The 20,247-nt window shown below is 34.9% G+C and overlaps 1 protein-coding gene across 3 annotated transcripts; it reads right to left on the reverse strand.

Annotated features, from left to right (window-relative positions):
* Positions 1-1,214: 1,214 nt before the first annotated feature.
* On the reverse strand, positions 1,215-20,185 carry LOC136350431 (insulin-like growth factor-binding protein complex acid labile subunit). Of its 3 annotated transcripts, none has more exons than XM_066302104.1 (4): positions 20,034-20,185; positions 5,104-5,426; positions 4,924-4,993; positions 1,215-3,616 (listed from the first exon to the last, which is right to left on the reverse strand). In XM_066302104.1, exons 2-4 carry the CDS (start codon positions 5,420-5,422, stop codon positions 1,747-1,749), a joined length of 2,259 nt encoding a protein of 752 aa, XP_066158201.1. In that variant the 5' UTR covers positions 5,423-5,426; positions 20,034-20,185; the 3' UTR covers positions 1,215-1,746. The 3 variants fall into 3 exon arrangements, with proteins under 3 accessions (XP_066158201.1, XP_066158203.1, XP_066158202.1); XM_066302106.1 differs by lacking the exon at positions 20,034-20,185 and adding an exon at positions 15,452-15,471; XM_066302105.1 differs by lacking the exon at positions 20,034-20,185 and adding an exon at positions 10,684-10,837.
* Positions 20,186-20,247: the final 62 nt, after the last annotated feature.

Here is a 20,247-nt window from a genome sequence, read left to right on the forward strand (position 1 = left end):
ATATGGAATCTAAAAAAGAGATGTTATTAGCAGTGGTTTAGCATATCACCAGCTCCATCTAGCTGTGTTCGGCAGTACTGGGAGTGCAGTTTCTACACTGATCACTCGTTGATACGTCAATTCGCTCCTTCAGCAAGGTACGAACGACGTGTTTTTGTACTAACCCCATAAGTTACGAGAACACTGTTAGTGAAAGTTTCATTCACATTTTCATGCCATGAAATCTACCCTTTTCTTAGTTAAAACATTTTTGACAGGTTTACCCGCAATGACGATCTAAATTGGTAACTACTTAATCAACTAATGGATCCACAGCGCGAGAGATACATTTTATTTCTAATTCAGCAGGTCAGCAGAACTGACATTGAATCCCGAATATTATTCATAGAGGAAATAATAAGTATCGACTATCTATACAGGGTCTGAGCTATGCATGAAAATGGTCAAGCATTACGAAAATGATAGACGACAACCATTAAATCCGAAACATGTTTGAATGTGTAATAGAAGTTGATCTTGGTATATACATTTAGCCCTAATGGCTCGCTGAGTGCTTGAATTTACAAATTCACCAATGAATTTTGATTGCTCATACCATAGAATGATACATGAGAATAAAGGTAGATTACATTCGATCTTTCAAGAGATTGGTAAAATAGTTCCAATAGCTTTGGGGCTACTTGGAATAATAGTACTTAATCTGCAGATGATCAAATTTATTGAAGGTTCTTCTGCTTGAAGTCGGTGCATAGTTATAGAGTCAATTGAGAAAAATTGCTTCTTGACAAGCCAGAATCTTTTTAAGATTCTCTAAATTGGTCGTTGTCGCCTATATCGTATCCAAAGATTAAAAATTTTCATGCGTTTCATTGTGAGATAATTTTATGATAAGAAAGGATTCTTTGATCCCTCACGTAGATTCTTGTATTAATTTTCTAAGCCAGGTCATCGTTGTTATTTACGAAAGCGTTTGGAGCACTCATTAGTATTTATGACGGCAGTTGAACAGCGTGAGATAGAATTGCAGGCTTTGAAAATATTATGCGCATAGTTAAATTAATTTATCAATATCGCTGCTATCAATCATAGCAAATAAAGCGTTTAATACAGAGGAATTCCTCTAATTTCAATATATTATTATGCCAATTAAGTAATAATCATGGCATAATAGAGCGTTATTTGCCACAAAAAAAGATCAAATAAAACAACGCGGAAACAAATAGGTTCAATTTTATTTAATCTGTTTGTATAAATGTTCAATTACAGCCTTGTATATTTAGGATACGTAAAGTAAGAGTAAACACCAAACACAATAAAACAGTCTTCAGCTAGCTAGTTTTAAGGGGTAAAGATTGTAGATTTTATAAGTAGAAAATTACGTGTATGCCTATAATCTAAAATTGATCTAAAAGCTATCTTTTATGATATTAAATCATATTATGTTCCTAATGCTAGTAAATAATATTGTTCGTGGTACCTAATAATAATAAATAACATTCATCAGATTTGTCTTTAGGAGAGGAGTCTTTTAGCGCCAAAATGGAATATGACTATGGAAGCAGGAACTGATGAAAGCTAACAATCCTAACACTACTACTATTACTATTAGCAATAATAATAATAAAACAAATAACACAAAAATAAAATGCTGTGGGAGCAATTTGATCACAATTCAACAACCGAAAGGAAAAATTGAAACGTCAACTCGTCACTATACATCTACTTCAGCCATTCACAAGAAAAGAATTAGTTAATTTTGTCTACGTGACGCCCAAGGGGCTTTCGCTTCCTTGCAAGGAAAAGAACCCCCACTACAAACATGATGGCGCCATACACTACGCATGCGTTAATAGCGGCTGTGGCCCAAGAGTTGGGCTGATGCTCGGCGAGGCGCATCTTCACGCCCTCTACGCTGACGTAACCTACTGAATCTAGCGATCTGGCTGATCTTGCGAGAAGTAACTTGGGCGATGGTGCACATCCAGACTCTCTCACGTATTTCGCCCATGTCCTGTTAGTACCAGAAATGGTTCGGGCTCCTTTGAACGGTTTCCTTCCTATTGCGGTCTTGTTCATGACCATGGGGAGGCCGATTTTATCGTCATAGTTGCAAACTAACAGGCGCTTACGCTTGTGCTTTCCGACGGTGACGTCAGCAGCCCCTATAGTGGACCCTTCCAAAATCGTGAGATCTCCTTTCTCCATACGCGCCCAATCCCATAAATTCGCCACCGAACAATCGCATCTCCATGGATTACCGATCAATTTTAATTTTGTAACTTGAATGTTAAACTCGATTTCTCGAGGAGAGAAGGTCGACAAGTTGTTGTAGGTCAAGTCGAGGACTTCCAGTTTCGGTAAAAGTTCCAAAAAGTGGAAATCGTTGGGGGAGCTAAAATGGTTCCCTGACAGGATTAAAGTTGTTATATTCCTCGTCCAAAAGAAGGCGTCTGGTGGCAAGAAAGTCAAATTACAATTACTAAGGTCCAAAGTTAGCAGCCGAGAAAGTTGTTTGGGGAAGAGCGGACCTGTTTTCGACACACGAAGCGGGTTTCCGGCGAGCTGAAGTTCTGTCAAGTCTGTATAGGTGAAATTGTTGAAAAACAATGTGGCATTGAGCGGTCGTCGCAAGCCGCAGTTGTTGAGTTCCAAACTTTCCAAACGGGTCAAATTACCAAACAAACCGGCCTCCAAGTTGTTAAGATCGTTACCCGACAAAATCAGTCGCCGCATCGACGTCATTTTCGAAAACGACGTAGGAGCTATGTTAGATAAGTTACTATAGCCCATGTTTAAATACTCCAAAGTTTCAAGAGGAGCCAATAATTTAACAAACGCATCGTTCAGAGGATTGTGTGATATGTCCAATTCCTGCAAACTTTTAAATTTATGGAATGTATCAGGCAGACGCCGTAAACCGCAGTTGCTTAAAGACAGTTTTTGCAAGTTCGTTAGAGGTGATAAGGCGACTAGTAAATCAGAAGCAAACAACGTGTTTCCTGTAAGATAAAGGCTTCGAATTTTGGTCACGTTCGCGAAAGTGTCTTCCGATAGTGGCACAGTCAAATTGCAATAGGACAAATCAAGAGTTTCCAAATTGGATAAGCTCTTAAGCGGAGGTCCTACATCCACGTCAGACAAATTATTTTCAGCTAACACCAGAACTCTCAAATAGTGGTTATTAGAGAACATAGTTTCAGATAATTGATTCACGTGCGAATTTCGCAAATCCAAGTTTTCCAACAAAGGTAGCCTCGAAAGCACATCCCAGTTCATCTCCCTCAAGAACTTATTACCGCTGAGCTCGAGAGTTTTCAAATTAAGCTGCGAAATAAATGTATCCTCCCCGATTGCGGATAAATTGCAATGATTCATCTTTAGCGTTTCCAGGCTGGTTAACTTTTCAAAGACTTGGGTGTCCAAAGTGTTTAGCGGATTCTCAGATAAATCCAACGTGGTTAAAGCCGATATATTCTCGAAGAAGTGCTCATTCAGGAATTCCAAACTACAATTACTTATATCCAAGTATAATAAAGTGCTTATCGCTATGAAGGGGCCTTCAACGGGATCCAGAGGATTGTTCTGCAGCTCCAGAGTTATAAAACCCGCGGAGTCACTGAAAACAATATTTTATCATGACATACATGTGTACCAGACAATGTTACCGGAATTGAAAACATTTCTTTTTCTTGAGACGTCTTAATATTTTAAATTTATCTTTATGACAGTTTTGCCAAAATACCCATAAGTCAAAAATTCAATGACGATACAGATGGATGGGATCCCCCCCCCTCCCCCCCTCCAGTATAAATACATTCTGAATCATTAAGCAAACGTCAGTCGATGGCGATTCTTAATGGAAAGCAGAGCTCGAAAGAAGTTCGCATATCCAAACCAAAAGTACAACACTCGTGTATTTAACTATCGGCATGTTTTTAATCCCTCTATTTTGTTTAAGGCATCTACGTAGTTTGTTTTTTAGATATTCTTTATTAAAAATTGACCCATTATTCGTTTTAAGAAACTTAGTCAACCTCAAGTTGATGGACTGCAAAGTAGCTATTTTCGACAAGATGATGTAGTGGCATTCTGTACTGAATAAATTTTGAATTCTTTAAAGCTTCAACACTACAATCAATCGGAATGCGAATGACGATTATCCAACAGTCATGTGATTTGACGCATTATTATTTCTTCCCAAGATCAAACATTAAAAATGCAATTTTGGTTACAAATGTTCGAAATTAAAATGATTTAAGGTAAAGTATTCAAGGAAAAAGCAATTAAATTAATGCAAATCCTGTTATTTTGAATAATGTTATTGGAAGTATTGAAAGAGCACTTTTGTGAATCGAAAATGAAAGAATATATTTTGAATAGCTTTTATAACGTGTGTTATTTAGTTATTTAACATTGTTGCTCGATTATTCATTATTCATTAATGAAAAGAACATATTTTATAGCAGCATCTAAAATTAGTTTAATTAATTTTATGAATTGTTACTTCAGGTTTTTTTTATAACCATCTGTTCTTTAATTTGTTTTTTGATAAGGAAATAATATGTATTTTTTGTTTCTATATGTTGTAAATGTGTGATAGTTCCTTTCGGTGAGAGCCAAGGTTGCAAAATGTGGTATGGAGTTTATAAATTTATGTCACTAAGTAGCTAAAACTACCTTCATCCCATAAACTTGGCTCATGTCTGAAACTTCAAAGTAGCTTTCATTAAATTACTGCCAAAAACATCCTCCTAACCCTGATCAACACAAAATATAGCGCTCGAGGCAAACCACGAAAGCTCTAAATATCAAACAGCTGAAATATTCGTTCGTAATAAATTCCATTTGAAAATTGTTCTGAAGAGGGATCCAAACAATATCGTGTAATTCCATCTGGCCCATAAAATAAAAGTTGCTACTTACTAAAAGAGATCCGGATCGACCCTCCTGATCTCATTTCCCGAAAAGTCAGCATCTATTAAGTAGTGCAGCCCTGGAATGGAAGAATAGAAATATTCTAGGATATTTGTCAGTGGTTATTAAAGCAGGAAAAGTTGACCATAAAATACGTGACTTGCAAAATAAATTTAATACGGAACAAACCTTTAAAAGATTCCCTTTTGAGCACGGTCATAAGGTTGTCCGCCATCTGTAACCGTCTCATTTTGATATCCGGAGGAAAAGGCTGAACTTCTGATATCAAATTGTCGTTCAAGTCCAAAACGTAGACGTTCATGCTAAGTTCTTCGTAAGGTATTTGCGTCAAGTTGCTGTTTGAACAGTCCGTAACCCAGTTGATGCGGAAATAATGGCAATCGCATTCGTCCGGACACTCCTGTTCAGCCAACTCTCCATTGAATGAAAGACACGGTGAAAAGAAGCCGAATAATGATATCGACAGAACATACAAACGGAGCTCCATTTTTCTGTAACAAGTGAAAATTTATAACTTTGTATACCCTACAATCAAATACTAATTTAATTAAATATTACAAGGAAAGTGTAATGATGCTGGAGTTGAGTTTTTTTTTTTAATTATATCATTCCCTTCATCAGTGTTATCAAGTGTAAAAAAACATAACTTGAAGGCACTTTATGAAACTTTTTGCCCACCAAAAATGGTGCAACAAAATCTCCTTAGATCGTGACTGTTCGTTCGCAGTAATACTTCCACGTTCCTGTCGAACGAAAATTGATAATAGAATTTTATTTCGCAGCAGTCGTGAACTGTAAAATGTGCCCTAAGCTTTTTAATTGAAACTGTCCTACATACATAATATACGAAATAAGTATCGAAACAATTAAAATTCCTTTATCAATTATTTAAAATTCAATATTTGCATTGTTCGAATTGTTCCCCCCTGAGTTAAATTGGCAAAACCGCAGACGGAGTACGTACGAGTGTACAAACAGGGAAGCAATGATAATTTCCGAATTACTCTGGCACGCACTAATGAAAATCACTTCGCTTTGTTGCAAAAGATTAGGGGAAATTATTCATCTGGCATCGATAAGCTGAAGCTGATTTATTGAACGTTACACCTCATTTCCTTGGCTTGTGGGAAATTTTGGTACAAGCGTTATCATTATTAAAGTCAACAATTCAATTGGAAATTGGAATAACAGTGTACCCAAAAAAAAAATAAAATGTCAATTGTTTCCGGCAATTTCACATTGGGATGAGACGAGTTGGCGTTAAGGTCTGTCCAAAATATGTCTCAATACTCTGTTGAGGGAGATGGTTTTCTTCGAATTCTCGAAAATTCTCAATAAAGACAAAAAAGTTGCTTGAATGTTTCGAAAAACTTCTGTTACGGTCAATTCTGAGTAGTTAAAAATTCTCGAAAATTCCGAGTTAGTTCGGTCTGGATTGTTAAAGATATATGAAAATCGCTGTACAAAAATGTAAACAGGTCGACTTACAATACTAAAAAATTTGCATAAAAACTCTATTAGAAATTGACTGAATTGCTTCAGAAAATATCTCTCCGAATCAGTCGCACTTGCTTCGAATAAAAACAGCATGTGTTATCAAAATTCCAAAAATGTCTATACATGTTAACTTTAAGCAAGATGTTTCGTGATAAAGTAAAAAATTAAATGGGTGAATCATGAGCTCATTTTGAGATAAAAACTTCATATAAAGAAAGGTACTAAATTGCTCCAATTTTGATTTACAAGGTGTCGAAGTTTCATTTATTCTTCGATTTTTATTAATGTCTCTGTCTTTGTTCTGTGTTAAAGATAATTAACTCAAAATTCAGAGTAACAATTATTTTAGCATTACCAACATAACAAAATAAAAATTGTTTAAAATACTCTACAGGGTGTTACTTTTTTCGTGGCCGCTCACAATATTTTACATCAGTACTTTTTTATGGCATTTTTAGGTTTTATTCATTAACTTCATTTATCCCCTTATGTCTTGTATTAACTTTTTTGCCTCTTTGTTTTTTTTATTAGGAACAGTAGTTTATGAAATATTTGCAAAAATATCTAACCACGTTCGTCCCAATTGACCTAAGGATATGATAAAAAATGCAAGGTAGTGAATTGTTGAAAAATTTTATATGCTTTTCAAACTATTAGAAAGAGCCTTGGAATTATTTTATACAATCCAACAATCTATGCAAAGAAGAGTAAAATCTTGCATTTTGATAAAAGGAGAACATTTTCTGCAATTACTTTGATTATAATCTAAATTAGGAGTTTTAATTTAAGCAAATATCTCTTAAACTACTATTTCTAATGAAAAAAATTGAAGAGGCAAAAAACTTAATAAAAGATTCAAGAGATTAAATGTAGTTAGTGAATAAAATTTTAAAATGTTATAAAAAAAGCTATGATGTAAAATATTGACAACGACCACGAAAGAAGTAACGCCCTGTAAGGTATTTTAAATAATTGCATTCTCGTTTTATTTGTTCTGCTAATATGATTGTTACTGCCAATTTCGAGTTGATCATCTTTACAAGCAACAGAAATAAATGAAAATTATTTTAAAAAATTAACTTCAATACTCTAAATCAAAATGGAAGCAATTCAGGTCATGCCTTGATATGATGTTTTTATCTTAAAATAAGCTTATGATTCACATATTTCGTTGTGTACTGCGTAAGAAACATCGTGTAGAGTTAAAGATCTTTCAAAACCAACCAGCTCGACAAATAAACAGCCCTCATGTGATTGTGCTCCAGATTTGCTATATATTTGAAAATGTCAAAGTTGATACGAAGCAACCTTACTGGATAATCGCATTATCCAGAAATAATATATAATTTCGCTGCGGGTCCTTCTGACACATGTATAAGGGCCTGCAAATGAGTTTCATTATAAGGGTTCTCCGCTCGCATTAGTCCTAAGTTCGGGGCATTTCACCCTGAAATGGTTACAAAATATAAAATACAATAGCCTTCTCTTCGGAAAATTATGTCTTTTAAGGGACTTAAGTATCCATTTAGGTTATTTCTACGTGGAGATAACCGTTAGACCTTTGTTTAATTGTTTTTGTCGCTCTTCTATGGCTTACTCTACTCCGGATGTTTTTGTTTTTCTAATTAACTTCTTTCCCCACGCTAATTACGACAGGTTATTATCACGAATCATACTTCACGCATCTTTTTTATTAGCTAATTTTAGTGCCAAGTCTCACGCAAAACTACTAAGACGTGAATATTGAGATCCAGTGATATTTTAAGCATGAAACTTGCTGCAACTATGCCAGTTAAATTTAAGTAGGAAATTGAGAATATTGGAGATATTAGAAAATTGGTATTACCATCCTATTTTCTTGAACAAAATTAGGTGAAAATGAATATTAAGTGCCTTTGATAATTTTCAAAATTAATTTCAATTTTTTTTAATGATTAATTCAAAATTAAAGAAGATAATAAATAATATCTCTAATCATATTTTCCTTGGAAAAAATTCGCTGAATAATGAGTGGGAATATCTGTCAAAGGCTAAGTGAACAAGTCCAATAGATACCCTTTTAGAACAGAACGAGGCCAATGGAACTAACAATCTAGCGAATCATTCCTCTAAGAACCGGCCGAGTTCAACTGAACCAGTCAAGTTTAAGCTTCAATCAACCCCTCTAAGAACCTAACGAATCAGATCCAACCGAACCCCCACTAAAATACTGATACTACCAAGCTAATAAGTAGACTTCAAATATTTTGAATTCATCGAGTCCAACCGCTATTCACTCTCAAAAGTTCAACTGACCTTTAAGTACCTCTTTAATAGGTTTTAATTGAAACTATTATACTGAATGTAAATATTTTAGTCTAAGGTCTTCAAAAACCATGTCACTATTCAGTACTTTCAAAGTATATAAGATATATAAAACTCTTTATTTAAAGACGAACATATACGGTTCATGAAAACATCAATTTCTTGTTCTCTATCTCGTGTACGGTTTTTTAATTTTTCCAATCGATTTTCTTGAGACTTAGTTCATCGAATTCAACATTTATTACTCCTGTTCACTAGAGCTCTATACGTACTTGTTTCGCTTAGTTATTTGCTCAATTTATTTCCGCTTGGATAGAAGATAACCCAAAATTCTCGTCTAAAGAGAATAGTTCTCCATTGGGAACTCGGATTTTGATTAATCGTAGCAAGATTTTAAAAATGCTTCTAGAAGTTGGGGATAAAAAATTTACTTAAAAGGGAGGTTGACTCTTCCTAATTTGGACTTGCGATAATGAGACATTAGTTTGTTAAAAGTTATGAATTAAAGAAGAAATCTTTTCCTGTCCTGGATCCAATTAAGAAAACTTTTCTGTCTTTGGAAGTTTTGAGATTACACTTGGAAAAATTCAAGCGACATAGACTGATGATTAAATAATTTTTACCTGTAAACAAAGCTCGTTATTAAACAACATTATTTGTTTTGAATTTGGTATTTCAACAGTCTTAAACAGGTTAAATAAACACCCATGCGTTTAGGGCTGTTTGGATAAACAAATTTTCTACGTGTGTACATAGCCAACCACCGCATAATCAATTACATATACTATTCATGGTTTACTTTAATGAGAATTGATATAATTCGGACTATTTAAATCTCTAATTCCATTCTTTTAAAATAATTCCATGAGCGTGGTTCGCATTTATTGGAAATTCTCATATTTCTCTAAAATGGTTAAGATTCGAAAACAATTTTCTCAAAATCTTACACTCCCTGTTGCATCGAGGTTATTCAATCAGAGTTGATTTAGATGTCTTCCCCTAATGGGGATTTATGTTCGTTTTCAATCACGGACCATAATTACAGTGCCAATAATACTTAGGATAATCAAACAAGCAAATTTCAGCAATGTAAGCTTGCTAATCAATATGGGGTTGTAAATAATGAAGTGACCCTCTCAACATGATGAACTAAACTCGGTATTTGAGTTATAATGTGGGACAAATAGTTCTCCTTGTTCTATTGGATTTTCGTCCTTTTGTAATTAACAAACTTGCCCGAGTAGGACGCCCCTAGGATCACAGTTATATGGGGAAAATGAGTACCATATGTGAGGGATTTTGCTTCCAAACAAGGGAAGTTAGAAAGCCAGGTTGGGAATATTGGAAAATTAAATCTGGCATGGTTTCTCTGGAAAAATATTGCTGAAAATGGGAAAAATGCTTATGGGATTTTTTTTTTAAATGAAGAAGATAGGAAGCTCCCCAACTACATAGGGAAGATGATATTATTAAAATGATTAGAAAATAGAGTTTACCATACATTTTTTCGGAGAGACTATAATTAAAAATTACGTTAGCAATTTCTATCTTCTATTTGTGAGAACTTTCATTTTAATTAACATTTATTTAATTTCAAATTTTCACCTCTGTTATCTAATGGGTAGAATTGACGAACATTTTGCTAAGCTGGCAAGCAACTGCTAGTTTCAACACCTAATAAGCTGTGTGTCACCGGGCCTGACTCATATTTTCCTCATTCTGCAGAAATTCCCTAATAAAAGCCAGACCGTAAAAAACCAGACTGTCAGAAGTGTTGGCCCCTTAAACAAAGACAAATGGCACCGGCACTTTATATTGATTTGAAATTGCCATGGTTAGGGTCATTTTCCCGGCTTTATGACTTGCAAAAACTGAACTAGGGGGTTGGAGTTTGGAGATATATAGGTCGAGACTTTTAAAACTTTGGAGGCGGAGAATTTTTAATACCTTCAACAACCTTAAAGACATCCACAAGAGCACTGACACACCCACATGTGCTGGGACCACTATATTGTCTCTTGTCTCGCACCGAACACTATTATTCACTTGAGATGTGTTCGCATTCAGGCCCACGATACAATTACTACGACGAACCTCTTAATGGTCATATGACAAGAAGTATGATTAGGCTGATTTACTATAATAATGTCTTAGCGTCATGTGACAATAAACCTAATCTTCTTGTTTTCGATATGGCCATATTAACCATCGTAAACATGAAGCAATTCGAAGGGGGCAAACAATGCTCTGGATACGTAGAAAATTATAGCATAGAGGTTCATTGGCTCTTAGATTGAACCTAACAATGGTTTGAATTAGTGGGGAACATGCAAAACCTAAACTGACAAAAAATTATGGCAAAACATTGTTCAAGTCATTTTTTTTAAAGGTGGGCCACAATGTCGGAACTATTCTAAAGATTCGGGTTAATGAGACCTTAAAGGTTAAGTATGGGTCCATTTTTTGGGTTTACGTGATGTCCCCGAACAAATCTCATATTTGTGTTAAAATCTATGGAAGACCATGCCAAAATGAGCATTTCATCCCTAATTGTCTTTTCGAATTTAATGATACAAATAGCATAGGATTTATTCCCAGAATAAAACTGCTACCTGTTAGAATCTTCATCAAAATAGTAAAACATGAAAAGAGTTCATTTTATGCCTCAGTGAAATTTTCAATAGCATGTGGAATATCCATATCGGGCAACAGTATTCGACAACACAGACGATGCGTCCAACATTTGATCCAATGTGCAGTACAATATTCTTCAGAATTTACACTCAAAATTCAGCACATTAACTATTGGCAAATGATTTGGTTCAACGATGAGGCGAACATTGGATCCAACACTAGAAAAAAATATAGTGAAGCTAATGTTCGTTCATCAGCGTCAGAACAGTGTAGGTTTTTTTCTAGTGTGTATTGGAAATTAAAAAAAAAAAAACCTAAATTAAAAATGGAAGTAACCTAAATGCTACCTGCATTATTTCTGGCCTAATAGTTGTGACAATTGCAGGAAAATGAAAAGTGCTCAGACTGCCAAGACGAGGATTCGAAGCTGCACCCTTTAATGACCAATGAGAACTTCACTGCCGAGCACCCAACTGCTCATGTAGCCGTTTGTCGTAAGTTAAGGTGTTGTTTCATACGTTCGAGGCATCCTTTGGCTCGTGTCAAATATACTGGCAGAAACCCGAACGTGTCGAACTTCAAACGTTCCATACTGGAAGTCTGTCTGATCACGACACGCGACGCCCTAAGTATCCACATGTCCAGCATTTGAAGGCATCCGAATGTGGTATTTAGTTTATTGTCACCAAACTGATTACTTTTCAATACATGAAATATTGCGCATTGCTCGAATAGAGCGTAAGTGTAGCTGTAGTATTTCGCTGAGGAAGTCCTAATCCTAAGCATGAGCTGTGGGTTTGTATAGGACAATGATTTCCATTTCAGCTTTTTCAATTTGGTTGGAGTGGACGTTTGGGCCTGCCTGGAAGTTAGTTACAATAATTTCATCTATGTTGGTCTTGACGTAGTTTGCCCTACAGAATTTTTGATGGAAAATTGCCCCCTCTAAGAGGTAAATTTACACTTTACGCTATGAAACTAAATCATTACAAAGATGTTTGAACATAGTCACAACGAATAATCTGAAACAAAATTAAATTCACATGAATGTCATCTACTAGTTCACCTGGATAATCGTCTTTCACACTCTGTAAATCAGCATACGTTCAAAATAGGACGAAAAATGATTCAACAATCAAAGTTTCTCAACATTTCAACATATAACAATCTGATGAATTTTCTCTCTCTCTCTCTCTATCTTCTCGAGAAACAGTAATTTTGCATCCGTGATTTTATAACAAATATTAAACAATTCTTGTTGTTCGATTTTCCGCAATGTTTGGCTCTCATTTAAATTTTAATTACTCAGGGCTATTATTAGTATAGAGCACTTCCATAACTTTCCCACTATTCGATAAACTTTTTATTTAATTAATTCCAGAATAAAACTAAACGATTTGCCCTTAAAATTCAAGCCTTTCTGGCTTTCTTTGAAGCACACAAGCGGTCTGGAAATCAAAACGTAGTTTAATTGTTTGTGGGTCGATTGTAAAGTTTTGTAATTACCATCAGATATCAATAATCAGAATGAAGGAAAACCAATTAAAAAGTTGAGCCAGGATCTTATTTGCGACATTCTGCCCTCACTTCCGGAATTTTGAATATTAGATGTGCCCAATTTCTTGATATGTTAGGTTTTGATGAAAAACTGATGGGGAAAACTTTCATGGGTTTTCGTTATTTCCCTTGGAATTCCCAACACACTTCCAGTAAATGTATCCTAATTAACTGTTTTATCGGTTTGACGTTTTTCTTTGCAAAAACTGCTTAATTGCCTCGAGCCATGTCATTAAGGAGATGTTCTTCTCGAGTGCAGCAAATAAATTTTACGCATCCTAAGACTAATGACTAATTTCGAAGAATTTCAGAGAAGATCGTTAACGCTATTGCGCTTTATTAGAACCAAAATTGTAAAATCGATCTTATAATTGGCAATTTAAGTTAAACGCCTCGAGAGCATCATGTTTGGGCCTGATTACGGCCAAAATAAACGGGGCTACGGCCACAATCTGTGCCAGATCTTTTGAGTTATTTTGCGATTTTGCAGCTTATTGCTGCAAAATCCAGTATTACTGCGGTCTTAAGCTTTTCCTATGTCGGAGCTGCTGTTTTATTTATCCCAAAAACGGTTCTTGATGGCTCTCCAGCCCAACACTAGAGTTAAATTCAAAGTGCATGCGATTTCACTTGCACTAACTTTGAATAATTATTTTATGTGGTAATTGCTACTTTTCAAGCTTTCCCCTAAATTCAAAAGCGGGGTGTACTGGGAATGATTTTCAAACAAAAAGGGAGCATTTAATCTGTGTAAACACAGAGGACTAAATTAATCATTCCTTGTCGGAGTGGAAACCGATTTCAATATCCTCCCTAAGGTTCGTCCGCAAAATATAAATCGTTATATGCAAGTGACGTTTTCCTAAACATTAGCGAACTGGAAAATTCGGGTTGCGCATTACACTAAAGTTCATTTTCGGAAAAAAAGTTTCCATGCTTTGAGGATCTCAGCTTTTAAAACTAGATTATCTGCTTATTTATTTACAGTTCGCAAACTAATTAAAAGTACTCTAGTAGAAAGTGCATATAGTATGTCAGAAGTATAAAACTCCTTTTAATCTGTTGACTCTACCAAGAAAAGTAATTTTCGAAGGGTTGGCAAAGTCCGCGATCCCATGTAATCTTAAGCACTAGACATTTGAACTTGTTTCCATTGTTCTAGTCATTGAAGCTTTGCACTTCATTGTCTATGCAGTCATTGCCTTAATTCTCCATTAAAAGTCGATGGAAAAATCAAATGGGTTCTGAACTTTAGCAAATTTAAAGAAGGAGGATCGGCGTTCTTATGGTTATCCAGGTGAGTTGACATGAGAATGGGGTCAACAAAAACCTATTACTATTAGAGTAGTTCTAAGTGAATGTATGCAAAAAGTTCTCAAAAGATTTGCCAGTGAAATCTCTGCAAACGGGATTACGAAATTTGATGATTCTGTGCGAGACTTCAACACTGAAATAAAAGTGTATTTTTTGAAAATTCTTGGCTCCTTAATGCTGTATCTACGTTCGCAAAACACAAGTGCAAAAAACCAGTTGCAATGTTACCCCAAAAACAAACATTGAGTGATATTTGATACTTCGTGGTTTATATTTATTAACATTTCTCAAACTGAACTAGAAGTATTTAAATGAAATTTCCTCTGGAACTTTACTACTAAAATATTCAATCTCTGTCAAGATAACGTCCTATAAATCATAATTGAATACATTTCGTGCAAGTATTCTCCATTATTCAATTTAAATGATATTGAATAATTAGTTGGGAAATATGAGTTAGTTATTTGATTGAAGACTACTAACTTAGAGGGTTTCATTCTCAGGATATACACATATACACAAAATCGAGGGGGGAAAATCCGCCTTGACCTAAAACAAAATGAACAATAATACCACTTTTATATATATTGATAGCTGGAAACATGAATAAAGGTAGAGTTGGAAAATCTATGGAGGCAGCGCTGATAAGGTGGTGAGATTGAAAGAAATGGAAAAGGATGACATCAGATTTCTAGTTCCTTGTGTATAGTAAAAGAATTTAGGAAATATAGCTATAGCGACGGGAACAATGGAAAACAATCACATTATCAATTGTTGCAATTTTGTTTCATTCCTCTTCCAAAATCACGGCTTGAAATGCCAAAAATCTCTGCATAACCAAACAATGTAGTTTTTTTTTACCCTTCGAACCCTACAGAGCGTATAATTGAAACCCAATCAAAACCGAAAGTTCGGTTATTCTCAATCAAAAATTTATGAAATTAAAACGGAAGAAGGAATCGGAAAGGACGCGACTGGTTTAACAACAACGACTTTTAATTCAAAACGTAGGTCTTAATCATCAATCAAAAGCAAAGCTAATTCAAGCTCAGGAGCTTTTAATCAGCAGAAAGCTAAATTAAAATTTTAATGAACAAAATTAAAGTCTGGTTAGAACCCCCTGTTTATTATTAACATTGTGGAAATTTGGTTAAAATTTAATACCAAAAGTTTGCAACAAAATTAAATTGATTTTAGATTCCGTACTCACCTGGAAATTGCAGTTCGATTGTCGTCCCAAAATGTGGATTCAGCTCTTTGAAAGGAATTTTTACTTTAGACTCTGTCTAAACTTTGAATATCGTTGCTAAATTTAGACTAAAAATTGACACCATTACAATGTTACATCTACAGACAATGACATACGTGATACATATCGCATTACCCTATTACCTGGATTAATGATTACGAGTTTACAACATGCATCTGTCATGAAACTAGATATTTTATATGCATTTAAATATAGTAATTAATATATTAATTACATGCCAAAGTCAGGCATTTGTTTACCTTCACCGACATACATTTAGGTTGGCATTGTAATTGTCTTTATTGTTTGTTATGATGGTTAGCGTAATTTAATGACGCATTCGGATCATAGGATAGTTCAAGAAATCATGTACAAGTTATGCTAGCGACCTTGAAGAGTGTTAATTTTTGGTTGCCGGTTGATGACGTTGATTCAAAGTCAGTTCGACATAGTAGTGATATACATACATATGTAGGCAGGTAAATAATAAAAGGATCATTTCTCATGTTTCTGTTCTAATTATCGAGCAACGAGGAAAATTAAGCACATCTCAAACAATACTACTTTTCATGAAGCTATAAAAGCGAAAACTACAATGTTCTATACAACTGAACAGGTAATTCATTCTAATAGACGAAGTAGCTATTCCATAATTGTCAGGAAACATGGGAAATTGTTAAGACTCCCTCCGGTCTCATTAATGAAATCATAATTGAAACAGAATCTAGTGAGACACATTTTTAGATATTTCCCTCATCATAGTTATTAGGGTATTTCAGACAATCAAATTTCCCATTTCTTCAATATAATTTTTCATTTGAGCCAACTGGCATTAACTTGAAACCCGCAAAGGAGACATGGACTCGTAAATCCTCAAATTTTTCTTTGGAACCGAAATTAAACCATAACGCAAACTTTTCCATTTCTTGTTTAATAAATTTTCCCAGAACAACATTAAAAATTTAAGCAGCTATACTTTCCGTTCCTAAAAGCGTGCGTTTTTGATATCGCATCCTGAATCATCAAAAACAAACCATTTTCGAGGTTAAAAAACTGTGGAAAATGGGCTTTTCCCCGACTTTGATGTATTATACTAGTCAACGCATTACATTATTTATCGACCTCGAATATTTTAGCACTGCGACGGAAAGTCACGGTCTGATGTTAAATAATGCCTAAATACTTTAAAAAAATATTCACCCAATTCAAAATATATGTGAAGATGCATAAATTTGCCACAATATCTTTATGGACTAGTGAAGCAATTTTCGAACACGTAGCTGTTAATCTGTTCAACATTCGACTACCTTATGAGTAAAAAATTAATGGAGGTCATTTTACACGTAAACAAAACAACAATAGGGAACATTCTAACAACCGTTGATTTTTCTCATCTCCATCAGTTGTAGCAATCTAAGAATGCATATATGGTTAACAATAAATACTATAATACTATTGTCTAGACCGTGCGATGAAAACTACAAGCACCCACTTAGTTTATTGGGTATATAAATTTTTTTGCAACCTCCAGGATGGTCCCATTACAGCTTGTTACAGACAATAGCTTAAAGTGCTTAGGAAGCTGCTGCTAAGGAGCAAAAATAGCAGCATTTAAATTTTTATGACTCACATATTCAAGTAATTACGGTTAACTACAGTGCAGTGGAAAATCTAGTGATTATACTTAGTTTTCTCAAGCTATGAGTTTACAACGACTTCCATTATTTCGTTTATAATAAGCTCAAGTTTTCGCGAATATCGATAAATAAGTATTAAATAAATTATAGACATGTTAATTAATTTCAAAACAGCAATGCGTGAATAGCCACAATTAGGCACAAACTGGGACACTTTTCGACGTCTCAGTTTTGCCACGTAACTTCTGCATGACTGATATTAGATTAAGCGTGTAAGACGGATTAAATCTTCTGTGGCGACATTCACAAATATTTCGAAAAGCTCTTATACCAGTACGTGATTGATTGATTTTACTAAAGCTTCTATATGGGAGCTAGAAACCTGCATTTAACTTCCTAGTACCACCAACACTATGGTACGATCTAGAGTAATTATATGTATACGTAAAAAAGCCATCGATATTTCGTAAAAGTGTCATGTGTTCGATAATATGCACTTTTACTTTGTAGGATTCATAAAAAGTAATTCATTTGAGTATTACATAAGTTTTATGTTCAAGTTGTTAAATCAGGTATAATATTATGGTGGTACGAACGCGATATAGGTAGGATATTGGCTGTAAAATGGTCTAGAAGAAGGATGATGAGATTAAAAATATGTTCAGGTTAATATAATCAGAATTTCTGATATTCGAATTAAATTCTATTTAAATAACGTATCCTATTTTTATTTACATCCCTTTCAAAAATATATCTTTGTTTGCGTGACGATCTTTCAAATTTGGTGCGTCGCCTTAAAATATTGCTCTTATCAAGTTATTTAAGGAATATTTATACTTAGAACTGCTTTAAACATACTTTAAACTTGATAAAAAAACATTTTGTTTTCATAAAAAAACATATTCAAAGAACACAGGAACTGAGACTACTCACCCTGAAGGTAAAATTAGAGAAGTGGTTTATCGATTATATTATATTGCAAGTGAATCCCCTCCCCACACAATTCACACCGATAAGCGAAACGAAAAGTACGGATATATTCCGGATTGCAGAGCCCCAGTTCAGGGGATACCCGACCCATTTTTTGCGTGATGCCACTGATGCCAGAATGCGTCGACAGATCACTTTTTTTGAGTCTTATAGTCGACACCTAAGCATTTATTAAATCATCTACAGACGCACGTTATAAACTTTTTAGGCTCAAAACTGTTCTACAATGTTATTTTTTGTTCAACCCCTCTTCATAGAGCTATATCTGAGCAAAACACGTTAATTAAGTGGATGGACAACAGACATATTTTATTAACATTTTTTGAATTAACGATCGTCAATTTCTGTCAAGAACAACATGATATAAATCTCAAAAACGCACATTTTCGTGTTACATTGAAGGATTTTTTATGATTTTTTTAATTTTTACATGTTTTTTTAATCATAATTTTAACCATAACATCTGTTTTAAAATACTTAGATATCGACTCAAAAAACTGGTACATTCATCTATCCATGCGTTCTGGCAACGCGACAGTGGGAGACGCCGCAAAATGAATCGGGTATTCCCCAAACTCGGACTCCGGAATAGAACAGGACTTTTCGTTGCTTTCAAGCATGAATTGAACGGGAAAGGGATATAATGGGAACTTGCAATGTAATGGATAAACGACCACAGTCATTGTACCTTTCGAGTGAACAATCTCTGTCTTTGCGTTCTCGGAATATACTTTTTTATGAAAACCAAGTGGTTTTTTAAGCTTAAGCTCAGTTTAAAATGTAGTGTAAAACTCTAGACTTGATTGAAATAAAGTTTAAAAACAAATAGATTTAAACATAACAAATTTGTGGTGGATGGAAGGTTTACTATTTACGTAAAATAGTTACGAGAATGGTCACCCTGAGATTCATTGACGCAGAGGCTTTGTTTGAATTATTCCAGTTTTTAAAGTTCCCTTTCCTGTACTTCTATTCTGTTTTTTGTCATGCCATTAAATAAACACACTTTCTCTCCGTCACTGTTCGCTATTCATTCAATATGCAGATTTTACTATTTATGTACAAAGTTTCTGTTAACGCCTTTCGCGTTGTGTGGCAAAACTCGCCCTATCCCCGCCACTGTTCCATGCTCAATGAGGAAAACTTTACTATTTGTACAGAACAGTTAGGAGAATATTCACCTTGGAATTCTATGGTGTAGATCGTGTATTAAAGTATTGGTAAATACGCTTATTTCGGGATATTTAGAAATCCTAAAAAGTGCCCTTGACGTCATATCGGAGTGACGCTCGAAATTCTAGCTTGCCGTTCGGGCACTTTGGATTTCTTCTGAATGCAATGGGGAATCCGAAATCTATTTAGACTATTAGTATAATTTCTTGTTGTAATTAAATAAGGCTTTCCTTCCCGTTTTGCATCCTCCATTTTAAAATGTTTGACCATATTTCTACACAAAAGCGCATGCCGGAATTAAGGGTTTTCAAATTCCGGTACACATAATAAACAATTCTAGGTAAGTCATTTTGTAACCGCGGCAATTATATTACTTTGTTTAAATATTCTTCGGATTGAAGCAAATTGCCATAATTTCACGGTTGGATTGTAATTATTATTGCCAGCACGCAACTGTTTCAGATAACTCACTTGGCACAATTTCGGGAGGGAAATATTTGTTTTTATCTACTAATTAACAAAAAGCCTTAAGCGTGTTTTCCTTCAGTTACATTTACAAAAACCCCACAACCGCATTCAATTTCCGCCCTTCTGAATCAAGCTTTCGTCTGCGCGCGCAGCCGGCAAAAGGCTGTTTTAACTGAAACTTTTAACCTATAACTCAGTTTCAGTGACAGCTGTTCTAATGGCCGTTTCCGCACGCCCTAAAATAAGCGAACTGACATCCAAAATATCGCACTTACCTTATTTAATTAATTTAAGTGAAACACTAATAATGGCAACAAATGTAATTCACTTGGCGCATGACTACACGTTAACAACGATAAACATAGGAATAACCAAAACGTTAACGTGCGCTTTCTCGAGGTTGCTGGGTTGTCCACGTTCGTCAAATATCGACCCGAACTCGGATTCGGGAGGTTTCGCTTAACATAACTGGAGTCGGCGATGTGAAGC

The sequence above is a fragment of the Euwallacea fornicatus genome, chromosome 3, assembly GCF_040115645.1.
Source record: "Euwallacea fornicatus isolate EFF26 chromosome 3, ASM4011564v1, whole genome shotgun sequence".
NCBI classification, from domain to species: domain Eukaryota; kingdom Metazoa; phylum Arthropoda; class Insecta; order Coleoptera; family Curculionidae; genus Euwallacea; species Euwallacea fornicatus.